The sequence below is a fragment of the Chamaea fasciata genome, unplaced genomic scaffold, assembly GCF_029207755.1.
Source record: "Chamaea fasciata isolate MVZ Bird 193981 ecotype frontalis unplaced genomic scaffold, bChaFas1.0.hap1 SCAF_2, whole genome shotgun sequence".
NCBI classification, from domain to species: domain Eukaryota; kingdom Metazoa; phylum Chordata; class Aves; order Passeriformes; family Sylviidae; genus Chamaea; species Chamaea fasciata.
Window position 1 is genome coordinate 16,002,501 of NW_027094087.1, and position 20,513 is coordinate 16,023,013.

At 55.9% G+C, this 20,513-nt stretch overlaps 1 protein-coding gene across 1 annotated transcript in view; it reads right to left on the reverse strand.

Annotated features, from left to right (window-relative positions):
• The window catches only part of PDE2A (phosphodiesterase 2A), a 41,168-nt gene extending 20,877 nt beyond the window's left edge, over positions 1 to 20,291 (reverse strand). Inside the window, exons 1-2 of the mRNA XM_066208948.1 lie at positions 20,119 to 20,291; positions 2,180 to 2,231 (exon numbers count right to left, since the gene is read on the reverse strand). Coding sequence (XP_066065045.1) covers positions 2,180 to 2,231; positions 20,119 to 20,186 — 120 coding nt within the window. The 5' untranslated portion in view covers positions 20,187 to 20,291. The remainder of the gene's footprint in view (positions 1 to 2,179; positions 2,232 to 20,118) is intronic.
• Positions 20,292 to 20,513: the final 222 nt, after the last annotated feature.

A 20,513-nucleotide genomic window follows, 5' to 3' on the forward strand; every position in this document is an offset into this window, starting at 1 on the left:
GTGCATCTGGATGCAATGGGGACAGGGATCCTGTGGTATTTTATGGGGGATTAGCTGTTCCTCACCCACTCTGGGCTAGGATGTGCTGGAGAAGGGGCAGGATCCATCCCCACCACTCACTCCTCATACATCCTGGGTCACACCCCATTGCCACTGTGGCCTCCCACGCCAGGGATGGCTGGGGCTACATCTCTGCCCCACATGATCCACTCCTTCTCTTTGTTGCCACCCCAGCACTGGTGGTCTGGGTTAAAACCAGTCTGCCCACCACCATCCTATCTGGGTAGATTTTGTACCCCCCAGGCTGGGAGTTGTGGCTCCCTTACCCCCCCACCTCCAGATCCCCTTCTGGGGCTGTATCTGGGGTTCACAGCCTGCCCGGCTGTCAGTGCCCTCCTAGGTCAGGCCCAGTTGGGTTCTGTGAGGCTGGGACCGAGAGGGATCAGAGAGACCTCCATATCACTGCACTAGGCGGTGAGGAGTGGCACATCCCAACCTGTGCTGAGTGACAGTTCAGACGTCCTCAAGCCACCACCTTCCCATCCGGAGGGGGAGGGGGGCTCATTTCCCCCCCACCCGGGGCACTGGCCCTGCTCAGCTTCTTTCTCTGTCAGCAGCTTTCGGCAATTTCCCGAGAGTGTTTCCTTCCCTTCGTTTCCCAGCTTGAATCTCCGGGTTCTTGCTCCTGTCTTGAACCCGCAGATCTGAAGCCCCCCAAGTAGCTGTACCCCCAGGGTGACCAAGGCCACTGTCCTCACACCCAAAAACCATTGGCACACAGGTCAGGGATCCATCCAGGCGAACACGGATCCATCAAGCACGAGGGGAAGAACCCCCCTCAAGTCACTCCCTCCCCAAATTTGGCTGTGCTCGGAGGCGCAGGAGCAGGAAGGACCAAGTGTTTCCCCACCCACATACTGGGATGCAGCCTCCATCTCCCCAAAATGTGCAGCTAGTGCAAGGAGGATGGGGGGCTCAGAGCTGGGTCCTGCTGGGGGTGCTGAAGAGGCTCCCTCCTTCCCAGCACACCCACCCTGAGGTCTGGCCGCAGGATGGAATATGCGGCCGAGCTCTTGAGACTGCCACTGCCAGCGGGGCAAGGGGATACAGGAAAGGGGGGACTCCAACCCCCCCAGACAAACGGAACCCCCAGACATTCCCAAGCAGATGGCCTCCTCAAACGCCCCAGGACAGAATGGACCCCCAGCCCGAGGCCACAGATCCCGCGGAACCCCCTGGGTACCCCTTTCCCCAGGGTCGCTTACAGTGTCCTGGAGAGTCCCCATGGCGCTGCTCGGCTCCTGGCGCGGCTGAGGGAGGGCGTGAGGGTCCCCCCGGGACCGGGCCGCCCCCCCCACTCCCAGTCCAGCCCATTTCCTCCCGGGATCCCGCCGGGATCCGCACCCCCCAACCCGCTGCCTCCTTCCTACGTGAAGCCCAGCGTGTCCCCAAGCGTCGAGTGGGGGTGGGGGGCACAAAACGGGACCGTCGCCCCCCGCCTTGGGACCCCCATTCGTGCCTCAATTTCCCTGTCGAGCTGTCGCCGTGGGGTTCAGAGCCCCCCCACCGAAAAGTGGGAGACAAGCGGGTGCAAACGTGCTCGGGAAAGCCCCCTCCGCCCCTGGTGCGGGAAGGAATGGGGAGTCCAGCAACCCCCGGTCCCATCGCCCTCTACCCCTTACAGCCCCGAGCACGGCGAGTCGGAAGCCCCGGCTCCCAACCCTGCCCCACAGCACACACACGGGGACCCCCACCGCCCCCGGACCGAGTGGGAAGGGAGGCCGTGGGAATGGGGGTCCCGGGTGGGAGAGAAGGTGGGTCGCGTGTGGTGGTTTGGGAGGGGAGGAGGGTTGAGGGTACCGGCTGGGAGAAGAGGTGCTTGGGGTGGGGGTCCCCAGTAGCAGGGCAGGTGAATCAGGTGTCCCAGGTGTCAGGGGACGTGGGTCGGGGTCCTGGGTAGGAGCGGAGGCGTGTCTGAGTTCCCGGGTGGGAGCGGGAGCGGGGGGCGGGGCGGGGCGGATGGATTGAGGGTCCGAGGTGGAACGGGAGATAGTTGGGATTGGGGTCCCGAATGGGAGGGGACGCGGTTGGGGATGGAAATCCGGGTTGAGAAAAGAAGGGTTCCGAGTGGGAAGGAGGTGGGGAGGACCCCTCGGGGTAGAGGTCCCGACGTCCCTACCTGTAGCGCCTCGGGGCCGGGAGCGGCGTCCCCCGCCCGCAGGAACCCGCGGCTGAAAAAGCGAAGGAACGCGATGAAGAGCCGTGGCACCATCCCGGCACCATCCCGGCACCATCCCGGTCCCGCGCACCCCCGCACCGCCCGCGGGCTGCGGGCACGCCCCCGCCACGACACGCCCCGTCACGATACGTCCGATCGATCACGACACGCCCCGCACCTGCTGTGCGGGGCAGCGGCTCCGCGGGCTTCTAAGAAGCGAGGATGGGCGGGGGGGTGCGGGGTGGAGAGGGGGTCGGACATCACTCTCCAACATGGGGTGGAGGTCCCCGGTGTGGGGCGAGGGTCGAGAGGGTGGTCCCGATAAGGGAAGTGGGTCGGGATGTTACTCCCTTGTGTTGCGAGGGGGTCGGGGTGGGAGTCCCAGTGTAGGGTAGTGAAGGGGGAACGCGGGGTGAGGTGGGGGCGCCCACGTTGGGAGAGGATCAGGGCATCGCTCCCCAGTTTGGGTGGCTCCGCTCTGGAGCGCAGGGCTGGCAGTGCTTTCCTTGTGGGGCAGGTACAGGGTGTGCCGTCACGGGTCTGGTGTCTGGGAGGGCAACAATCCCCCTCCTTGTTGAACCCTCCCCTCGTGGGGATCGGGCCAGGAGTTTCCCCCTTGCCCCTTCTCCCTTCTGGGGCATGTTTCATCTCCCAATAAAGCAATCCCTGCCCCCTTAAAAGCTGCGCCTCACGTTTGGGTTGGGGCGGTCTTCCCCTCATCCTCCCTGTTGGAGGGGCCGAAATCTCATCCCATCCCTTGCCCTGGGATCCAGGGCTCAGTACAGAAAGTCTTCCCTGTCTCCCACCCCATAGGGTACAGAAGGGGTCCTGCCCAGCATCCCTCTCTTGGATAGAGAGGGACCCCCATCTTGAGGACCCCTCATAGGATCTGTTTGCCCCCACCCTCCTATATAACCCCTCATTGCCTTCAGTGAGGAGTGACACCTCCTCCCCTTCCCCCCCCCCCCCCCGGCCCCCCACCCCCCGAGACAAGTACCAGGATTTCGGGATGCTGCCCCTACCCAAAGGCCCTAGGGAATCTGCATGGAGGGTCGACGTGCTCAGCCGTCGCATGATGGCCACATGCCGCACGGTGAGAGGGACACCGACAGCGCAACACTCTCCATCCCTCCCCCTCCTCCTCCTTCTCCTCCTCTGGGCAGAAGAGGAAGTTTTGGTCTGGGGGAAGTTGGTCTGCTCTTCCTCCGCATCTTGGGACACCCCTGTCCCCAGGCACTCCCGTGTCCCTGCATCCCTGCATCCTTGCCCCTCCACGTCCCTGTGTCTCTGCAGTCCTGTGTCCCGCTCCCTATCCAGGCACTACCGTGTTCCTGCACCTCTGTGTCCCAGTCCCCTGGGTACTCTTCAGGGACAGGGTGCCCTCGGGTTTGGCTGGTGGCTCGTAGAGGACTCGACCTTCTCGCATAAGTCTCTCAACCCTCGTTAGGATAGGTCGTTACAAGGAAATGCTACCTCGAAGCAAGGGCCAAGCAGGGCAGGGTTTAGGGACACTCTGGATGCTGCACCCTCCATATCGCTCCCTGCACCCAGACCCCCGGGATCCCGGGCCGGGGGTCCCGGAGGAGGGTCAGCGTGGCCAGTGGAGCCGCGGGGCCATCTAGTGGCCAGAGCCACCGGGAACTCCCGGGCGGCTGGTCCCGGGCACCCTGCCACAGCAATCCCGACCTCCGGGTGGTCCTGCCGCTGGGGGTGACACAGGACGACGAGTGTCTCTCCCCGGGGATGGCACAGGATCATGAATACCCCCCAGGGCAGCGTCTCACAGAGTCTTTCTGGCTAGGACACCACCAGAGCCGCCAGGTGAACCTGCTATGGGTTCACCCTGTTGCAGGTACCAAGTGTCACCCCAGCCTGGACAGGTCCTGCTGGCACGGATGCGGGTCCAGGTATCCATGAATAAAGCAGATGCCCGGTGAGAATAGCAGATTCCCTGTGGGGCCAGTAGTGGGAACACCCACTGCTGGCAGGATCCATGCCGAACCTGGCACAACCCTGTCACCAGGAGCAGCTCACAGGCAGCACAGCTGCCCAGGGAACACAAAGCCATTGCTGGGCACAAGGACACAGTACAGAGCTGTCCCCAGTGCTCGCCCAGAGGTGCCTGGGTGCAAGTGGTGGGACACAGGTACAGGGAAATGGGACACAGGGGTGCAGGGACATGGGGTGGAAGGACACAGGAACAGGGGCACAGGGACATGGCAGTGCAGGGACATGGATCCCTGGGGACAGAGGACTAGGACACAAGTGCAGGGTCGCATGGGTGCAGGGACTTGTACCACTGTTGCATCCAGACATCATTGCTCATCTCCCAGTCAGTGCCCAGGTAATTATGAGCTGCTCCCTGGCTCTTCTGTGTGCCCCAGGAGTGGCATCCCTTGGATGGGAACATCACAGCAGTCAGATGGACACACACAGCCTCAGAACCCAGCCTTGGAGCTGCTGGGGAATAACTGTAGGTGCTGAGGAGAGGCAGCAGTGTGGGCTTCCCAGCTGGGCTTCCCCCATTTCCATCCATCCTGTAGTTTTCCCTTGTTCCCAACCTGGAGTGGCTCAATCAGCACTGTGCCTCCTGTCTCTTCCTGGGAACTTGGGGAGAAGCCACCCCGCATCCCATCTGGAGGGTGTCTGATGGCATCAATGGGAATAAAGTTCATGCAGGCGAGTAAATATTAACCTTTATTCCATGGTAATGGAATATTCCACAGCAAAGACACAGAGGTAAACCCCCTTCCAGCTTTTCCTTGGGAGGTGCTGGCAGCAAATGGTATCAAACTCCCAAAGTTGAAGATTTTGGGGGGTTAAGGCACCAAGAGGAGTCTTCACACCCTGTGTAACCCTGAAATCCCATTTCTTCCTATCCCTAGCAACTGCAGCAGCCTGCCCTCAGAGCAGCATCTGTGGGCATACTGGATATACTGGGAGCACTGGGATGGGAGGAAAACAGGGCAGGAGGGCAGCATGGCTGGCTTTTCCCAACTGGGCTAGGACTGCAGTGAATCACGTAGGATCAGCAATGCTCCATTAAACTGTGGCACTGGTATGGACCCAGGGCCAGATGCTGGCTCTGGGGAGGCACAGGACTGTGCTGCCTTCTGGAGCATCTCTGTCCTCCAGGGAAAGAGGGGACACAGTGGCAAGTGGCACATGGGGCTGGGGTCCTGCCCATAGAACAGCAGTGACTGAGACTCAGCTGAGCTGGGGGGACATGGCCACTAATGGACCTGTTGGATCTGTGAATGAATTGGGGTGTTATTACTGTGGAGCCGCTAATCCAAGGTACACTGACAGCTTTAAATCCCATCAGGAATCAATCCATCTGCTCTTCCGCTCTGCACTAATCCTCGCAATGGCACCCAATCAATATCCCATTTACTGCTCTGTGGTTTCCCCATGGATAAATCCCACCCAGTGCCCGGGACACAGCTCCAGTGCCTGAGTGGGGCAGGGAATGCTGCAGGGCAGGGAATGCTGTGGGACAGGGAATGCTGTGGCATCACTCGCCTGAGCAATGCCAGGCACAGTGCTGGGGGTGCCAGGAGGCTCCATGGCATCAGCTGGGTTCATGGCATGGATCTGCTGGGAGCAGCAGGAGAGTTGGGAATGTGTGGAAGCAAGGAAGTGCTGTGCCTGCAGCTGTTGTGCATGTGTGTGAATGTGTGTGTGCACCACTGTCACCTCCAGAAACACCAGCACACCGGCAGGGTGGGATCCGGGATCCAGGTGGATCCCTTGATCCACCACAGGAGCCACAGTCCAGACTGATTTCAGGCTGGGCAGGGATGGGGGTGTCCTGGCACCAGCCCCTCTCTGGGGATGGCCCCCAGAGGTGCCAGCTGCAGAGTCCTGGTGGCATCAGGTCTGGGGCTTCAGCTATCATTGGACTCAAAGTGGGATAACAAAGGGATGAGGAAGGGATGAGGAAGTCCTGTGCTCTTCAACATCTTTATAAATTACTTGGACACAGGACTGGAAGTTCGGACTAAGCAACTTCACTGACAATAAAAAACTGGGAGGGGCTGCTGACAAATTGGAGAGTTGGACAATCACCAAGTATGTGAAGTTCAACAAGGATTCTGCACCTGGGATGGGGCAACCCCGACGTGCGTACAGACTGGAAAATTATTTGCTGGAAAGCAGTGTCGTGGAAAGGGACCGGGGGATGCTGGTCAACAGTAAGTTGAACATGAGTCACATGAGACACACCCATGTCCTAGGGGGGCATCAGGCTGAGTGAGGGAGGGGATTGTCCCACTCTGCTCTGCACTGGGGCAGCCTCATCTCTAGTTCTGGGGCAGTTTTGGGCATCAGGAAATAAAAAAGACATTAAGCCACTAGAGAGAGTCTAAAGGAGGGCAACAAGGGTGGTGAAGGGCCTTGAGGGGAAGCCATATGAGGAACAGCTGAGATCACTTGGTCTGTTCAGCCTGGACAAGAGGAGACTGAGAAGAGACCTCATCACAGTACAACTTCCTTGTGAGGGGAAGAGGAGGGGCAGGCACTGATCTCTTCTCTGTGGTGACCAGTGGCACTCCCAAGGAAATGGTCTGAAGCTGTGTCAGGGGAGGTTTCAGTTGGATATTAGGAAAAGATTCTTCACCCAGAGGGTGATTGGACTGGACTGGAACAGCCTCCCCAGGGTTCAAGCAGCATTTGGACAGTACTTCTGGGCATGTGATGTGACTCTCGGGGATGGTGTTGTTCAGGGCCAGGAGTTGGACTTGATGCTCCTTGTGGGTTCCTTCCAACTGAGCAGATCCTGTGGAGGGATGATGAAGGGATAAGGAAGGGCCCAGCTGATAAAGTGATACCACTGAAGAGTAAGGGATGGAGCCCTTAGAGGATCTCTGTGGAGACAGTTCAGAGCACAGTGAGCGCTGGTGAGGCCACCAGCAGCCCACACACACGATAGTGCTAACAGGGGGGCAAATGGGACAGCAGAGCCCTGCTGATCCCACTACAGTGCTCAGGTCCCTGTGGGGCTAAGATGGCTCTTGGCTCTGTTTCTGTACCTCTCTCCCAATTCTTTGGCTGCTTTCCCAGCTGGCTCAGACAGTCCTCATGGACAAGCTCTGGGCATGGTGGCCACCAGCGACTTCAGTCTGGCTAGTGGGATTTCATCTCCTGAGTCACACACAGCCTGTCCCATGAGATTATCCTGTGTGCGCAGGGACAGAGCATGCCCGCACTGTACCCTCAGAGGGGTGAGGGAGAGGGGATATCCATGCAGACAGCCTGCATCCAGAGGGTTAGCATATGCCGTGGTGAATGCATGCATCCAGGGGGACAGTGTGTATCCAGGGGGACAGCATGTGTCTATGGGGACAGCACATGTTCATGAGGACAAACTGAATCCAGGGGCCAGCATGTATCCATGGGGACAGTGTGTATCCAAAGGGACAGCATGTATCCATCAGGACAGCGTGTATCCATGGGGACAGCATGCATCCACAGGGACAAGTGTATCCATGGAAACAGCCTGAATCCCAGAGGACAGCATGTGTCCGTGGGCGACAGCCTGGATCCAGAAGCACAGCATGTGTCCAGACGGACAACCTGCATCCAGGGTGACAGCATGTATCTGTAGGGACAGTCTGCATTCATGGGACCAGCATATGTCCAGAGGTACAGGTGACATCCATGAGGACAGCATGCATCTGAGGGACACCCTGTGTCTAGAAGAACACTAAACACTTGGGGACAGCATGTGTCTTGAGGGAGAGCAGGTGCCTGAAAGGACAGCATGTTTGCAGAGGGACAGCATGTTTGACAAGGGACAGCACATGTCCCTAAGGACAGGGGTTGCCTGGAGGGATAGGGTGTCTCTGGAGGGACACATGGATTTTGGGGAAAGCATGTGCCAGAATGAGAGGATGCAGCAGGAGAAGGGACAGCAGGTGCCTGCAGGACAGTGTGTGCTGGGGGTACACCAGCCCCTGGACATGCAGTGCCACATCACTATTCCAGGTGGCCCAGCAGCAATAAGGAAGAGCCCAACCCAGCCCAAGCATATGGTGGACAGGAATTTACTGCCAGATTAAATAAAAGATGAGGAGATGACATCCAGTGGCACTGACTGTGTCACTCTGAGCTGACCCCACTCCAGCTGCAGGACACGTGGACTTGGCCACCAGCTCTCACTAGTCCCTGCCACTCCCCTTGGCCTGTTATTTAGGGGTGGGGCTGCTGCCAGGTGACAATGGAGTGTGGTGCCACCATGAGCACCCAGGGATCTGTTCGGAGACAGAGAAGCAGGCCTGGTTCCCACCAGCTTGGAGACCCCAAAGAAATGTGGCACACAAGGAATAGGGTCCCTGTCCCTGTGCTGGTACCTGATCCTACAGGATTCTCAAAAGTAGGCATGAATGATAGTAGGTATGATTAAGAAAGGGATGTTCCAAACCCTGACTCCAGGGATGCTCTAAGGCCTGTTCCAATGGGTGCTTCAAGCCTAAATCCCAGGGGTGCTCTGAGCCCTGATCCCAGGAGTGCTCCATGCCTCAATCCTAGGAATGTTCTGAGCCCTCTTTCTAGGGGTGCTCTGAGCTCTGGCCCTTGAGGATGGTCTGAGTGGTGATCCTGGGATACGGAGCCCTGAGCCCAGGATGCTCTGAGCCTCTTTTCCAGATTCCTCTTCCAGCTTCCCACTGGTGTCCCCAGGATTTTCCTCCCCACTCAGTACAGCTTTCCATGGGCATCCCTTGGCATCTGGATGCTTGCTGCCATTGTCTCACCTGGCACTTGCCTGCTCCAATTCTCCCTCATCATCCCTTCGGTTAGCAAAGCAATCACTCCCCAGTTTAACCTGGATTAAAGCAGTATTGCTCACTTGCTTCCTTGCTAATTCTCTTCCAATTAATTTGTTCCTACTCTTATTTCCTAATTAATTCTTCAGGCTCTTTGGCAAGGAAACTACAGTGGTGCCCAGGGTCTCAGGAAGGGATCAGGATTAATTATCCCAGTGGGAATGAGCAGAGGGGAAGCAAAGCAGGGGCTTAGCTCAGGATGGGGATATGGATCTGGGCTGAGCAGTATTCCCTGGACCACCCATAAGCATCCCATACAATGGAGGGCCATGAGATGAGGGGCCCACAGCTTACATAATTTCTATCTTCCCTTGGGAATGTCACAGGGACAAAATTCTCACAGAAACCAATATGATGCCTCTGCGGGGGTCACCCTAGGGGCAGGTTGAAGTGGGAGGCCAAGCTCTGCAAGGGTTAATGCACAGTACAGCACAGGGTGTTGGAGCTAAAAATACTGTGCCTTTCTTGGGATTTGCTCCAATGACTCATTCCTTTCTGTAATTTATTGCTCGTTACATAATCACTTTCATTTTCAGCTGGAGAAAAATGGAGTATGTTTTTTTTTCCATTTTCTTCTCTTTTTTAAAATGAAAAGGGCATTTTCCCAGATCTTCCTGGCAGATCTTCCTGCTGCCGGCTCCAGCCTTCATCCAAAGACTCCTAAGAGCAAGGTGAACTCTGAGGTCTGCTAAAGAGGGAATGGGGAGTGAGAGGCCTCTGGGTGCTGGGTGGGCAGAGAACCCTGGGGGCAGTTTAGTGGGAGATTCCAGAATGGGATGGGATGGAGGGGCTGGATCCACCCACTGTGCCCATTGCCCAGCCAGGGTGAACACCCCCTGGCACAGCTGCAAGGGCACAGCTGGGCTCCAGCTGTGTCCCAGCAAACCCAGGGCTGCATCCCAGCAAGTCCAGTTTGGTGTCCCAGCCAGCCACTGGGTTTGCTGCATCCTAGAAATCCCAGTGCTCTGTTCCACAGTGCCCAATACAGTGTTCCAGCAATACCAGTGCCATCTCCCAGCAAATCCAGTGGCATGGCCTAGCCAGCCCAGTACTGCATGCCAGCAATCCCCTTGCTGCATGTCAGAAACTCCAGTATCACACTCCAGCAATTCCAGTGCTACCTCCCAAAAAACCAAGTGCTATGTTTCAGCAAACCAAGTTCTGTGTTTAAACCCAGAACTGTGTCCCAGCAAACCCAGTACAGTGCCCCAGCAATCCTAGTGCCATATCCCAGCAATCCAAGTGTCTACCAGCACAGCTGTCCCCACCAAATCAGGGCAGGACTCTCTGGTGGGGAAGGGGGGGCTCTGGCTCAGGCCCTGTCTGGGACTGGGACAATCTTCTGGCAGGGAGGTGTGAACCCCACTCTCTGTCAGCTCCCCTGCCACCTCCACAGGGGGGCCAGGAAGCCTTGTGTTTGGAGCTGCAGCCTTGGAATTAACTGTGCCAAATGTTTTATTTGTGTAGAAACGCAATTATGTTAATTAAAGCATATCTGTAATTATAGCACTTAGTGGCCTGTAAGTGCACAAGTGACTCTGGTGACTTCAGAGAAGCTGGAAGGTTTGAGGGTGGCTTGGCCCCAGCACCAGAGAGCTCTGTGGAAGGGCAAGCAGCTGTGTCCTCATGGGGTGACACTGGTGACCCCAGTGCCTATCCACTCTGCCAGGAATGGTGCAGTGAGATGGGATGCTCAGTACCCACAGTCACAGTCCTGCTGCTTTGGGAGAGAAGGTAAAAAGAAGAATATGCCTCCAGCACCTCAGGGATGAGGGAACAGGAAGAAAATGGGTCCCTGAGGTGGACAACAGTGCCTGGACAGATCCCAGCATGGGCACACGTGGTTAAGCAACACCCTGGCATCTAGAGGCAAAAAAGGCAGGGATGGCTGCTGATGAGCTGCCATGTTTAATTTGAAGCCATCATGAGCCCTGCACAATTCCAGACCTGCAGAATAATGGGCAGGTGCTGCAGGATGCTGGGCAGTGACAGAACAGCTGGCAGGAGCATGGCAGGAAGGGGACCGGTGGCACCAAAGCTCTGCCAGGTAGGATTTATTTGCTGAGCAAATGTGTGGAGGCTGATGATCCGGCTGCAGAAGGCTGAGCCCTGTTTGCTTGGCAAACACACTGCTCCAGGTGCTCCGCCCTGGAGCATCAGGTCCTATGCAAGCAGCTGCCCTCACTGCCAGGCTGGGAGAGCAGCTCTCGGGGCTGCCAGGAATCACAGGAATGCAGTTGGCCCTGGTGATGGGGCTGGAAAGCCTGCCAGCCCTGCAAGGCTACAAATCCCTGTCCACATTGCATGGCAGCCCTGCAAATCCCCGTTGTATGGCATTCCTGTAAATGCCATTCCTGTTGTATAGCATCCCTGCAAATCCCTGTCCCCACTCCACAGCATCCCTGCAAATCCCTGGGGCTGCCAGGAGCAACAGGAATGCAGCTGGTCTCAGTGATAAGGGTGGAAAGCCTGGCAGCCCTGCAAGGCTGCAAATCCCTATCCCTACTGCATGGCAGCCCTGAAAATCTTTATCCCTACTGCATGAAATCCTTGCAAATCCCACCACCATGGGGACCTTCAAGCAAAGCCACCAGCACTCCAAGGGCGCCAAACCAGGCAGGAGCATAGCAAGGTGAGAGAGAAGACACACAGTAGACACACAGTTACCCTGAAACCCTGGGGAATTATCCTTGGGTAAATGCAACACTACAGATGCTGCCAACTCATCTTTCAATTAGTCCATTTAGCTGATAACTAGAGGGGGGGGAAGCTGCTGTTGATGGTGGTTCATCATGTGTCCATCACCGACCCTTTGCCCTTTTTTTTGTTTATTTGTTTGGGGTTTTTTGCCTTTTTTCTTTTTTTTTTTTTCTTTTTTTTTTTTTCTTTTTTTTTTTTTTTTTCTTTTTTTTATTTTTCCCCTTAAAAATAGTGGGAATAGAGCAGGAGCCAGGAACCTGCCTGTGCTTTCCACGAACCACAGCTCCCCAGGAGCAGGGATCATCTCCCAGGCAACACCACAGATTTCTAACTGAAGCCTCCATCTGTGAACATGGCACAAGTGGGAGCCACTCACTGGGCCAGGACTTCTTCCCAAATGATCCAAATATTCCCATGAGCCAGAGTTAGTGCAGAGAGTGGGAACCATCTGTGGAGGGAGAAGGGAGGACACAGCTCAAAGCCACTCATGCCTTGGAGGCTCATCAGAGCGAGAGTGGCTCTATCTGACGCTTTCAACCCATTTCCCAGAGCTGAGTTGAGCTTTTAACTTCCAAAGCCTCAGCTTTCCCTCAGAGGAGGGGAGGGGGCAACTGGGAATGGGGATTAGCTGTGCAGACTGCCAGGGTGGGGCCTGTATGGGTACTGGGGGAGAGATGGAACTGGCAGAAAGATGCAGCACAGACCCGGGACAGGCATGGAGATCCTATATGGAATATGGAAACAGAATTGTTGAGGTTGGAAAAGCCCTCTGAAACTATCAAGTCCAACCACTCCCCCAGCACTGCCAAGCCCACCACTAACCCATGCCCCCCAAGTGCCACATCCACAAAACTTTTAAATCCCTCCAGGGATGGGGACTCCACCACTGTTCTGGGTAGTCTGTGCTGCACCCTTTCAGGGAAGGAATTTACCCAATATCCAAACTAAATCTCCCCTGGTGCATCCTTCAGAGTTGGTCTCTGGCACAGACAAGATCCCACTGGTACTGGGACAAATGCCAGAACATGTCAGGCTTTTAATCCTCGATCACGCTTTCCATTAATTAATGGCTTTTCTGTGGTTGAACTGCTGGCTCCAGCTTCCCTGCCACACTGTGCCTGGACAGAGCACTGGCGGGACAGGGCAGCCAGGTGGCACCTGAGGAGAGTCCCCATCCTTGTCCTCTTCCCTGTGTCACAGTCCTCATGACAGGGCTGGTTCAGGACCCGGGATCCAACTGACCTGCACAGGTAAGGATGGAAACAGGGTTCCCAGAATGTCACCATGGTCCTGGGAGCACAGTGGTTCTCTGTTGTGTCTGCAGATTTGGGGTTGCAGGAGGGAGGGGACTGGGGGACATAACTGGGGTCCCCCTGCCCACACTACAGCTCTCCGCACTCTCAGCTGGCACATGGAGCTGGCTCCAGGCTCTGTGCACAGCAAAGCACACCATGCCTGACTCTGCATTTCTCACCAGCCCACAGACCTGCTGTCCCAGTCCCTGCCCGCGCAGCGGGGGAGAGGGGGTTCTCCAACAGCGCCAAACCCCCACCTTCGCAGAGCCCTCCATCTTCCCCAAAACAGCATACCCACCTCACACCCCAGGAGCCAGCTCCCACACTGTTCCTGGGGGAATGAGACCTTCTTTCCATCCCTGCATTCCCACAGGAGCAGCACAGTGGGACAGGTTGCTTCACCTCCTTGAAGTGGGGGAGATGGTCACAACTGGATATGGGGGCCCCAAGGACATACCCTGAACTCTGGGTTCCCAAACCATGTGAAGTTACTGGCACTGGCGGCCCCTCTGCCTAGTCCACAGTGTGGCACAACACAGCACGAGTCCCACCTCAAGGAGTTCCAGGTGTGTCCTGTTGATCTGGTAGGTGCAGGATCAGCAGGAGGTGCCTGACAGGGACCCATGGCCATTCCCAGGAGCATAATTCCCCTGGAGACAGTCAGACCCAACAGCAGGCCCCCTCAACCTCTTCCTAAGCCTCGCAGGGTTAATTATACCCAGCTCTCACTATGAGCAATTCTGTGCCAATCCTGTGGCATCCTCTGGAGCAAGAGCTCACCTGGCTCTGCTGCTCCATCCACCTGCATCTCTGGTCTGACCAAAGGAAACCAGCACCCAAAAAGCACCTTAGTGCCTTTGGGCTGATTTTGGGGAATGCTTGACCCTCAGCAGTTTGGCTGGCATTTCCACCTGGACACTTCTCATGCCTCAAGACCTCCTTTGTCCACAGTCAGCACTGTTTTTCCACACTTGAGCTTTAGCAAAATACTCCAGTTTTGGGGGTTTCATGCAGCAGTGTTGCTGACTCAGCATCTGTCCCACTCCCCAGTGAGGCCAGGACAGGTGCAAGACAAAACCAAATCACATGACAAGTCCCAGAGAGCCTCTGGGTCAACCAAAGGGGGAAAAACGTGGATGGGAAGGCCACAGAGCTGTGCTGATGGGGAAAATGGAGCATATTCTGTGGAGGGAGAATGGAGCACTGCATGCCTTTGTCCTGGCAGACCCAACACTAAATTTAGGCTAGCACTAACCCTTAACGCTAGTCACAGACCTAACCATAAGCCCATGCCTAGCCATAGCTCTAACCCTAAACTTAGACCTGGCCTAGCTCTAATTTCAAACCTAACTATAAACCTAACATTAAACTAAGTTCTAACTTGGATGGTAACACTAATGTGCAGCATGGTTCTAACCCTAGCCCTAAATCTAATCCTAGGCTAATGATAACCCTAAACCAAAGCTTAAATTTAAACCTAAGCATAAACCTAAAATTAGTACAACTCCTAATACTAACGTGAGTCTTAAACTTAGCCATACACCTAACACTAGCCCTAGACTTAACCCAGGCTCTAACACTACTCTTAGATCTAACCTGACCCTAAATCTTTTATCTTAGCCCTAGACCTAACCTTAAAGCTAAACTTAGCTTTTGCCTTAACCTTAAACCTATCCATAACCTAAACACTAGCCCTAAACTTGATCATAGCCCTAAACCCAGACCTAAATTTAGTCCACCTTTAGCACTAGCTCTGACCCTAACTCTAACCCTAACCTTAGCCCTGACCCTGACCCTAATCCTAACCTCAGACCCAGCTTCAGCTCCTCAGCAGCCAGAGGGAGGCCAAGCTCTACCCTTGAGGTGCTGCAGAAGGACCAAGGGGATCCCCACATCCTGCAGCTCCCAAGGATGTTCATGCTCAGGATCCAAGACCCTCCTCTCAGCATCCACAGGAGTACCATCCCATTGCAGGAGTTCCTGGATTGAGCAGTTGACAATCAAATTCTTGAAAATTGCCATCACCCTGCCTGAGTCAGGAGATTAGCAACTCTGGCAGTGGCATTGTTCCCCATCACTAGCACCACATTCCCTGACCCCAATTTCCTACTGAAAGCCTCCATGGCTTCCACCTGCTTTTTCCATGCAGGAAGGATGCTGCCATCCACCTGTCTGTGATAACACTAGTAAAAAAAATGGGGAAAGACCCCATTTTGGGGAGAGCAAGGGAAAACACAGCAACACCCACAGCTTGTGTCCTTTCAGCCGGGCTCAAGCCAAGTATTGTCTTGAGGACAGGGCTGTGGAGACATCCTCGCTGCAGGAGTAAGTACACAGGGCAGCTCTGGTGTGAGGATAAACCCTAAAACACCAAGAAGCTGCACAGATGTCCCAGAGCATCACCACGAAGCAGCAACATCCTCACCAGGCTGATCAATGCCACCACTTTGGCAGGGCTCCATGCCTCAGAGCCAGGCTGGGGACCATCAGACCAGCAGGGCTGCAAATCCCTGTATCTGGATTCTGGCTGCCCTGCCTGTTTTTGCTCTCACAGGCAGTAGTGTTAGGGCTCTGCTGAAATGGGGTGAGATTAAGTATGCCTGGCAACAACGAGGGGTTTGCATGGAGGTTTTCACTGGAGCATAAGCATCCTCATGCCATAGCAAGAAGACATTGAACTTAAGGGGACATGGACAGGTCACCCTCCAGACCCCACTCCATAGCCAAGTGAAGCATAGCCACATTCAGTTGGCACCAGCTCAAGAGAAGGGGGGAAAAAACCCTTCACCAGTCTCTGCCTTTCAAATGCTCCTTATAAATACCTTCTCACTGTCTTCTGAGTCACCTAGCTGAAATGTGCAAGTTACTGACAGCCTGGGAAGGGGCTGGGAAGCAACTGAGAGCCAGGGGAGGCTTCTGGCTAAGTCAGTACTTTGTCCCAGAGCTGCACCGGCAGCTGCTGTCTGATTTTCACTCCTTGGGTGGAGAGCAGAGGGCTTTGGGGATGCCAAAACACATAGTGAGGCTGTCCTCAATGGCCGCAATGCTCAGGCTAAGCCCTAACCCAGCCCCAGCCAAAAAAAGTCAGGGTTTAATATTTTCAGTGGGAAATGCACCCCATCCCACTTCCAAATCCCGCTTTTTGTTCTATTTGATTTATCTCAGAAAATACAAACTGACTAAGGCCGAGAAGGCTTGAACCCACCCAAGATTCTCCCACATCCTTCCTCCTCTCTGACTCCACACACCAGTGATGCGGGCAGGGCTCAGAACATGGGTCCAGGAGCAGGATTTGGTACTGGGACCAGAATTTGGGGACAGGAGCAGACCAAGGGCTGCTGCTACCAAATAACCAGCCTCAGGAACATTTCTGAGCCAACACTCAGCAAGTCCCATAGGCTGCCATACTGGTCCATTCCCTGAGGATGCTGTGTGGATGACAAGGTTTGGGAACAGCTTCCTACAAGGTGTTTCCAAACACCTTCCTACACCTTTGTAGACCTTCCTACAAGATCAGATTGGATGAGGAACAATCTGGTGTAGTGGAAGGTGTCCGTACCCATGGCAGGGACATAGGAACTGTATGGGCGTTAAGGTTTTATCCAATCCAAACCAATCATCCCCCAATTCAGGCTCCAGCCCCCCAAATATCAAATCTTGCTGTCATCACCCATTGTGGCAAAGCAGGTGAGACTCCCCACCCACTCCTGACACCTCGGCTGGGGGGATCCGAGCTCCAGGCTGCCTGTTGCCTACACTCAGCAGCCTCTCCACTGCCTGACCCCAGTGCTGCTGCTGAGCAGATGGACCCATGGCAGCAAACAAAGCATCTCCCAACACTCACTATCCAACTGACTCCCCACTCCAGACAGGCCCATCCATTAAGGAGGACAGGAGAAAGCTGGACAGGCAGAAAGTCCCAGGCAGCTCCAAGCCCTGCTGGCATTTCTGTCCACAGCCCAGCACAGTTCTCACTGAGTCATGTGAGAGCTGGGAATGAGACAAAAGCAAAAGCAAGGACCAGGGTCAGAGGGGAGCAGAAGGAAAGAGGGATTCCCAGAAATTGCTGCTGCATCCACCATTGCCCCCAGGGAATCCTGCATTCAGCCCTAGAGGGATGCTTAGCCTCCCAGAGCCCCCAAAGCAGCACAGCTCACAGGGGGTGTGTGGGGCTCTGCTGTAGATGATGCCCAGGGCACACTTGGAAAGGGTCCTCACTAACAGAGCCAGAATCTGGCCCAATTCCCAATACTTCCAAACAGGCTACTCTGAAGCTGAAGATGCTCAGGGAGATGCCCCAGGGTGATAGAGAGGAAATTTCTCGCTCACCCTGGAGGTCTCCCATGAACAGCTGCTGGGTTCTGGGAAGCTCCTGGTGTATGTAGAATGCAGGAAGCTTGCAACCAGGAGTTTCCTCTCTATTTTCCCTGCCAGGCACCTCCAGGCTCCAGGGCTGGTTGCCCAGGCTGGTGGGTGATCCTGAAGAGCCTCAGTTACAAGGGCAGAAAGAGTCTGAGGCTTTGAAAAACACAGAGAACATCACCTAAGAACCCCAACAATGAGGGACCAGGTTAACCTCATTCCACTGAACCCCTTTCCCTGACAAGCGAGTGCCTGGGTGGGAGCAGAGCCATCCTGGCCAAACTGACAGGACAATGGAGTGATGGAGTGGGTATTTTCCATGGCACTTGACACATGCAGCCCAGGGACTAGCAATAACCATGAAGGGTCTGGGGGGTTCTTCAGGAGGTTTGACAGCTTGCCCTCACCTTTGCAAGTGCTCCAAGACTTCCTAAGGGTGACTGAGCCCAGCTCATGCCCCCTGCATCCCAGACAGTGCTGTGCCCTGAAGGAAGCCCTGACCCCTCCCACCCTCCACTAAGCTGGATTCTTCCTGCAGGGATGCTCAGAGATGCGTCTCCTCCTCTGTGTTTTCCATCCGCAGAGCTCAGTAGCTTCTTCCCCAACCCTGGCTGCTGTCAGATGCTGTGACAGCAGCAGCCCCAGGCACCCTGACACCCCACCCACCTCTAACCAGGTCAGCATCCACCCACCTGGGAACGCACTTCCTGGCGGGAGAAAGGAGGAAATGGGTTAAAACGTGACCTGGATAATGCTGCACCTGCATCCCCTTGCAAAAAGTGCACCAGTAACATGGGAGAGCTGGGCCACCAATGGATCCCAGTCTCACGCAGCATTGCCAGCCAGCATCAAACATGGCAGGGCTGGAGTGGAGGCAGGGAGCAGGCAGCAGCCCTCCCCACAGAGCTAACCTCACCACTGCAACCCCTCCAGGGAGCACTGCAGGGTCAAGGGCATCATCCTCTGACAACTCTTGTGAAGTTTTTCCACCTCTGAATACCCCTTGGGGTTTACAGGAATAGGGACAAATATCTATGAAGGACATATCCTGGGTAAAAGGGGAAAGCAGCTGGACTCATCATTCCTACCTCGAGGTAGCTTGAGGGGCACAGCCAACCCAGCTACACTAAGCTTTTCTGTCATCTACTTTTTTTTAAAAGCCTTTAAACAGCAGCAGGGGCAGGAGGGAACATGGGGATTGCATGGCATTTCAAGACCTTTATGTGTTTTCATAAAGAAAAGGACATGTGTATATGTTCAGGCAGCACCGGGGAAGGATCTCTGCAGGGAACAAAGCACACACAGCACCAGAGAGTGAGCCAGGAGAGCTGAGGGAAGGATGCTGCCTGCAGAGACAGACCCAGCACCCACAGAAGCGTAGGAGGATCAGCACCTACTGGGGCCTTGAGAAGACAGATCCAAACCACACATTGCATATAGGCAAGAAAGATGCTGGAGGGTATTTTCTATGGAGGGGGACAAAGTTCTCATGCGAAGGTCAACTCATGAAGGTGCAAAAACCCAGTGTGGGAAATGTGTAGCACTGGGGCAAGAGTGGATGGTAGCTTCCCTGCACCCCAATAGACCTGTCATCACCTAAAACATCTGCTCTAAGAGACCTGAGGCTGCGCCTGGGCACATCCCAGTGCAGTGATATACCTCCTGATTCAGTGGTACTGGTGTGGGCTGCTGAGCCAGGGAGTTCAGCCAGAGCCTGAGCATGTGGAGCTGGCACTGCCAGACAAAGGAATCCAAGCACTGAGAAACCTTCCTCCTTTTTGCCCTAGACCTGTACCTCTTTCCTGTGGTTCAGGTGGCAATGTGGGATGTGCTTCTGCTGGAGGAGGGGGAGAAGGGATTGGGAGCCCCCCAGATCTCTTGATACCGAGGAGTCAGAGCACCCATGTACTGTGAACCATCGCTGCATAGCCTGCTCCCCAGCAGCTGTGGAGCCTCGTGAGTGCTGCACATGCATGTGCACAGAGACAGGGGTCTCTGCCAACCCCAGCCAAGCCTGTGGGCAAAGGGAACTGAGACACTGCAAGCTTCCCGTTAGCCAGCTCAGCCCCTCTTCCCACGTGGGCCTTTCAGAGCATCACCCTTCCCTGCGTCCAGGGAGCACCGTCATCCCTCAGCAAGGTCACCCATGCTCTCACACAAAGCCCCTTATGTCTGCTGCAACATGAGACCACCATGACCCCTGGAGCCCCATTCCCACCTCGCCATATTCAGACAGGCACCATGACACTGGGACCCCCAAATCTGTTTGGTGAATGGGTGAGTGTGCAGGGGGTGGCTTCTCTTGCCCTGAGTGAAGTTGCTGAAACCACAATTCAGAGGCCTGACCTGAATTTCACAAAGTCAGCCGGGCCCCCCTGCAGCCCACAGCTGGGCTAGGAGCCTTCCACCCTTGCAGGAAATCATCATGGGATGAGGGTGATGGGGAAACGGAGATTCAGTTCACACAAGCCCTCTGGCACAGAAACACCAGTGATGACCTGCCCCAAGGCTAACATATGTGTCAAGTGGGGAATAGGGAGGGGTCGCAGCCTCTTGTCATTTCCCTGCCACCCCCGCCCTGACAGCTGTCAGGCAGGAGGAACTTTCTCCTGCATCCCTGACATCTCCTTCGTTCCTTTGGCCAGCGTCACTCCCAGAGAGAGCATCCCTCCCTCTCGGCGTGGTCCCCCATCCCCAGTGCCGGCGGGAGGGAACTCACATGTCAGATGCTGCCGCCTGGTACGGCTGGCTCCGGCAGAGGATGGAGTGTCCGCAGCCCTGGCCCATGGCTCTGCATGCTTCGGCAGCCCTCCCAGCCCCGCCGCCGCCGCGCCCGATTCTCGGTGCTGGCTGGAGCGGAGACTCCCGCCGCGCTCAGCTCGCTGCTGTCACCGAGCCCGATGCAGCGCGCCGAGGCGTGCGGGAGGGGAGGAAGGAGCGGGGGCGACGCTGATTGACGGCGCTGCTGCGGCTCCGCGGGGCTGGGCGGGGGCCGAGCCGCTCCGCGGAGGGGCCGAAGGGGCTGCACCTGCCGCCCGCCACCGCCCACCGCGGGCCGCACCCGGCCTCGCCCGTGCGCCGCGCCGCGGAGTAGCTGCCTTTGTCTAGACATCC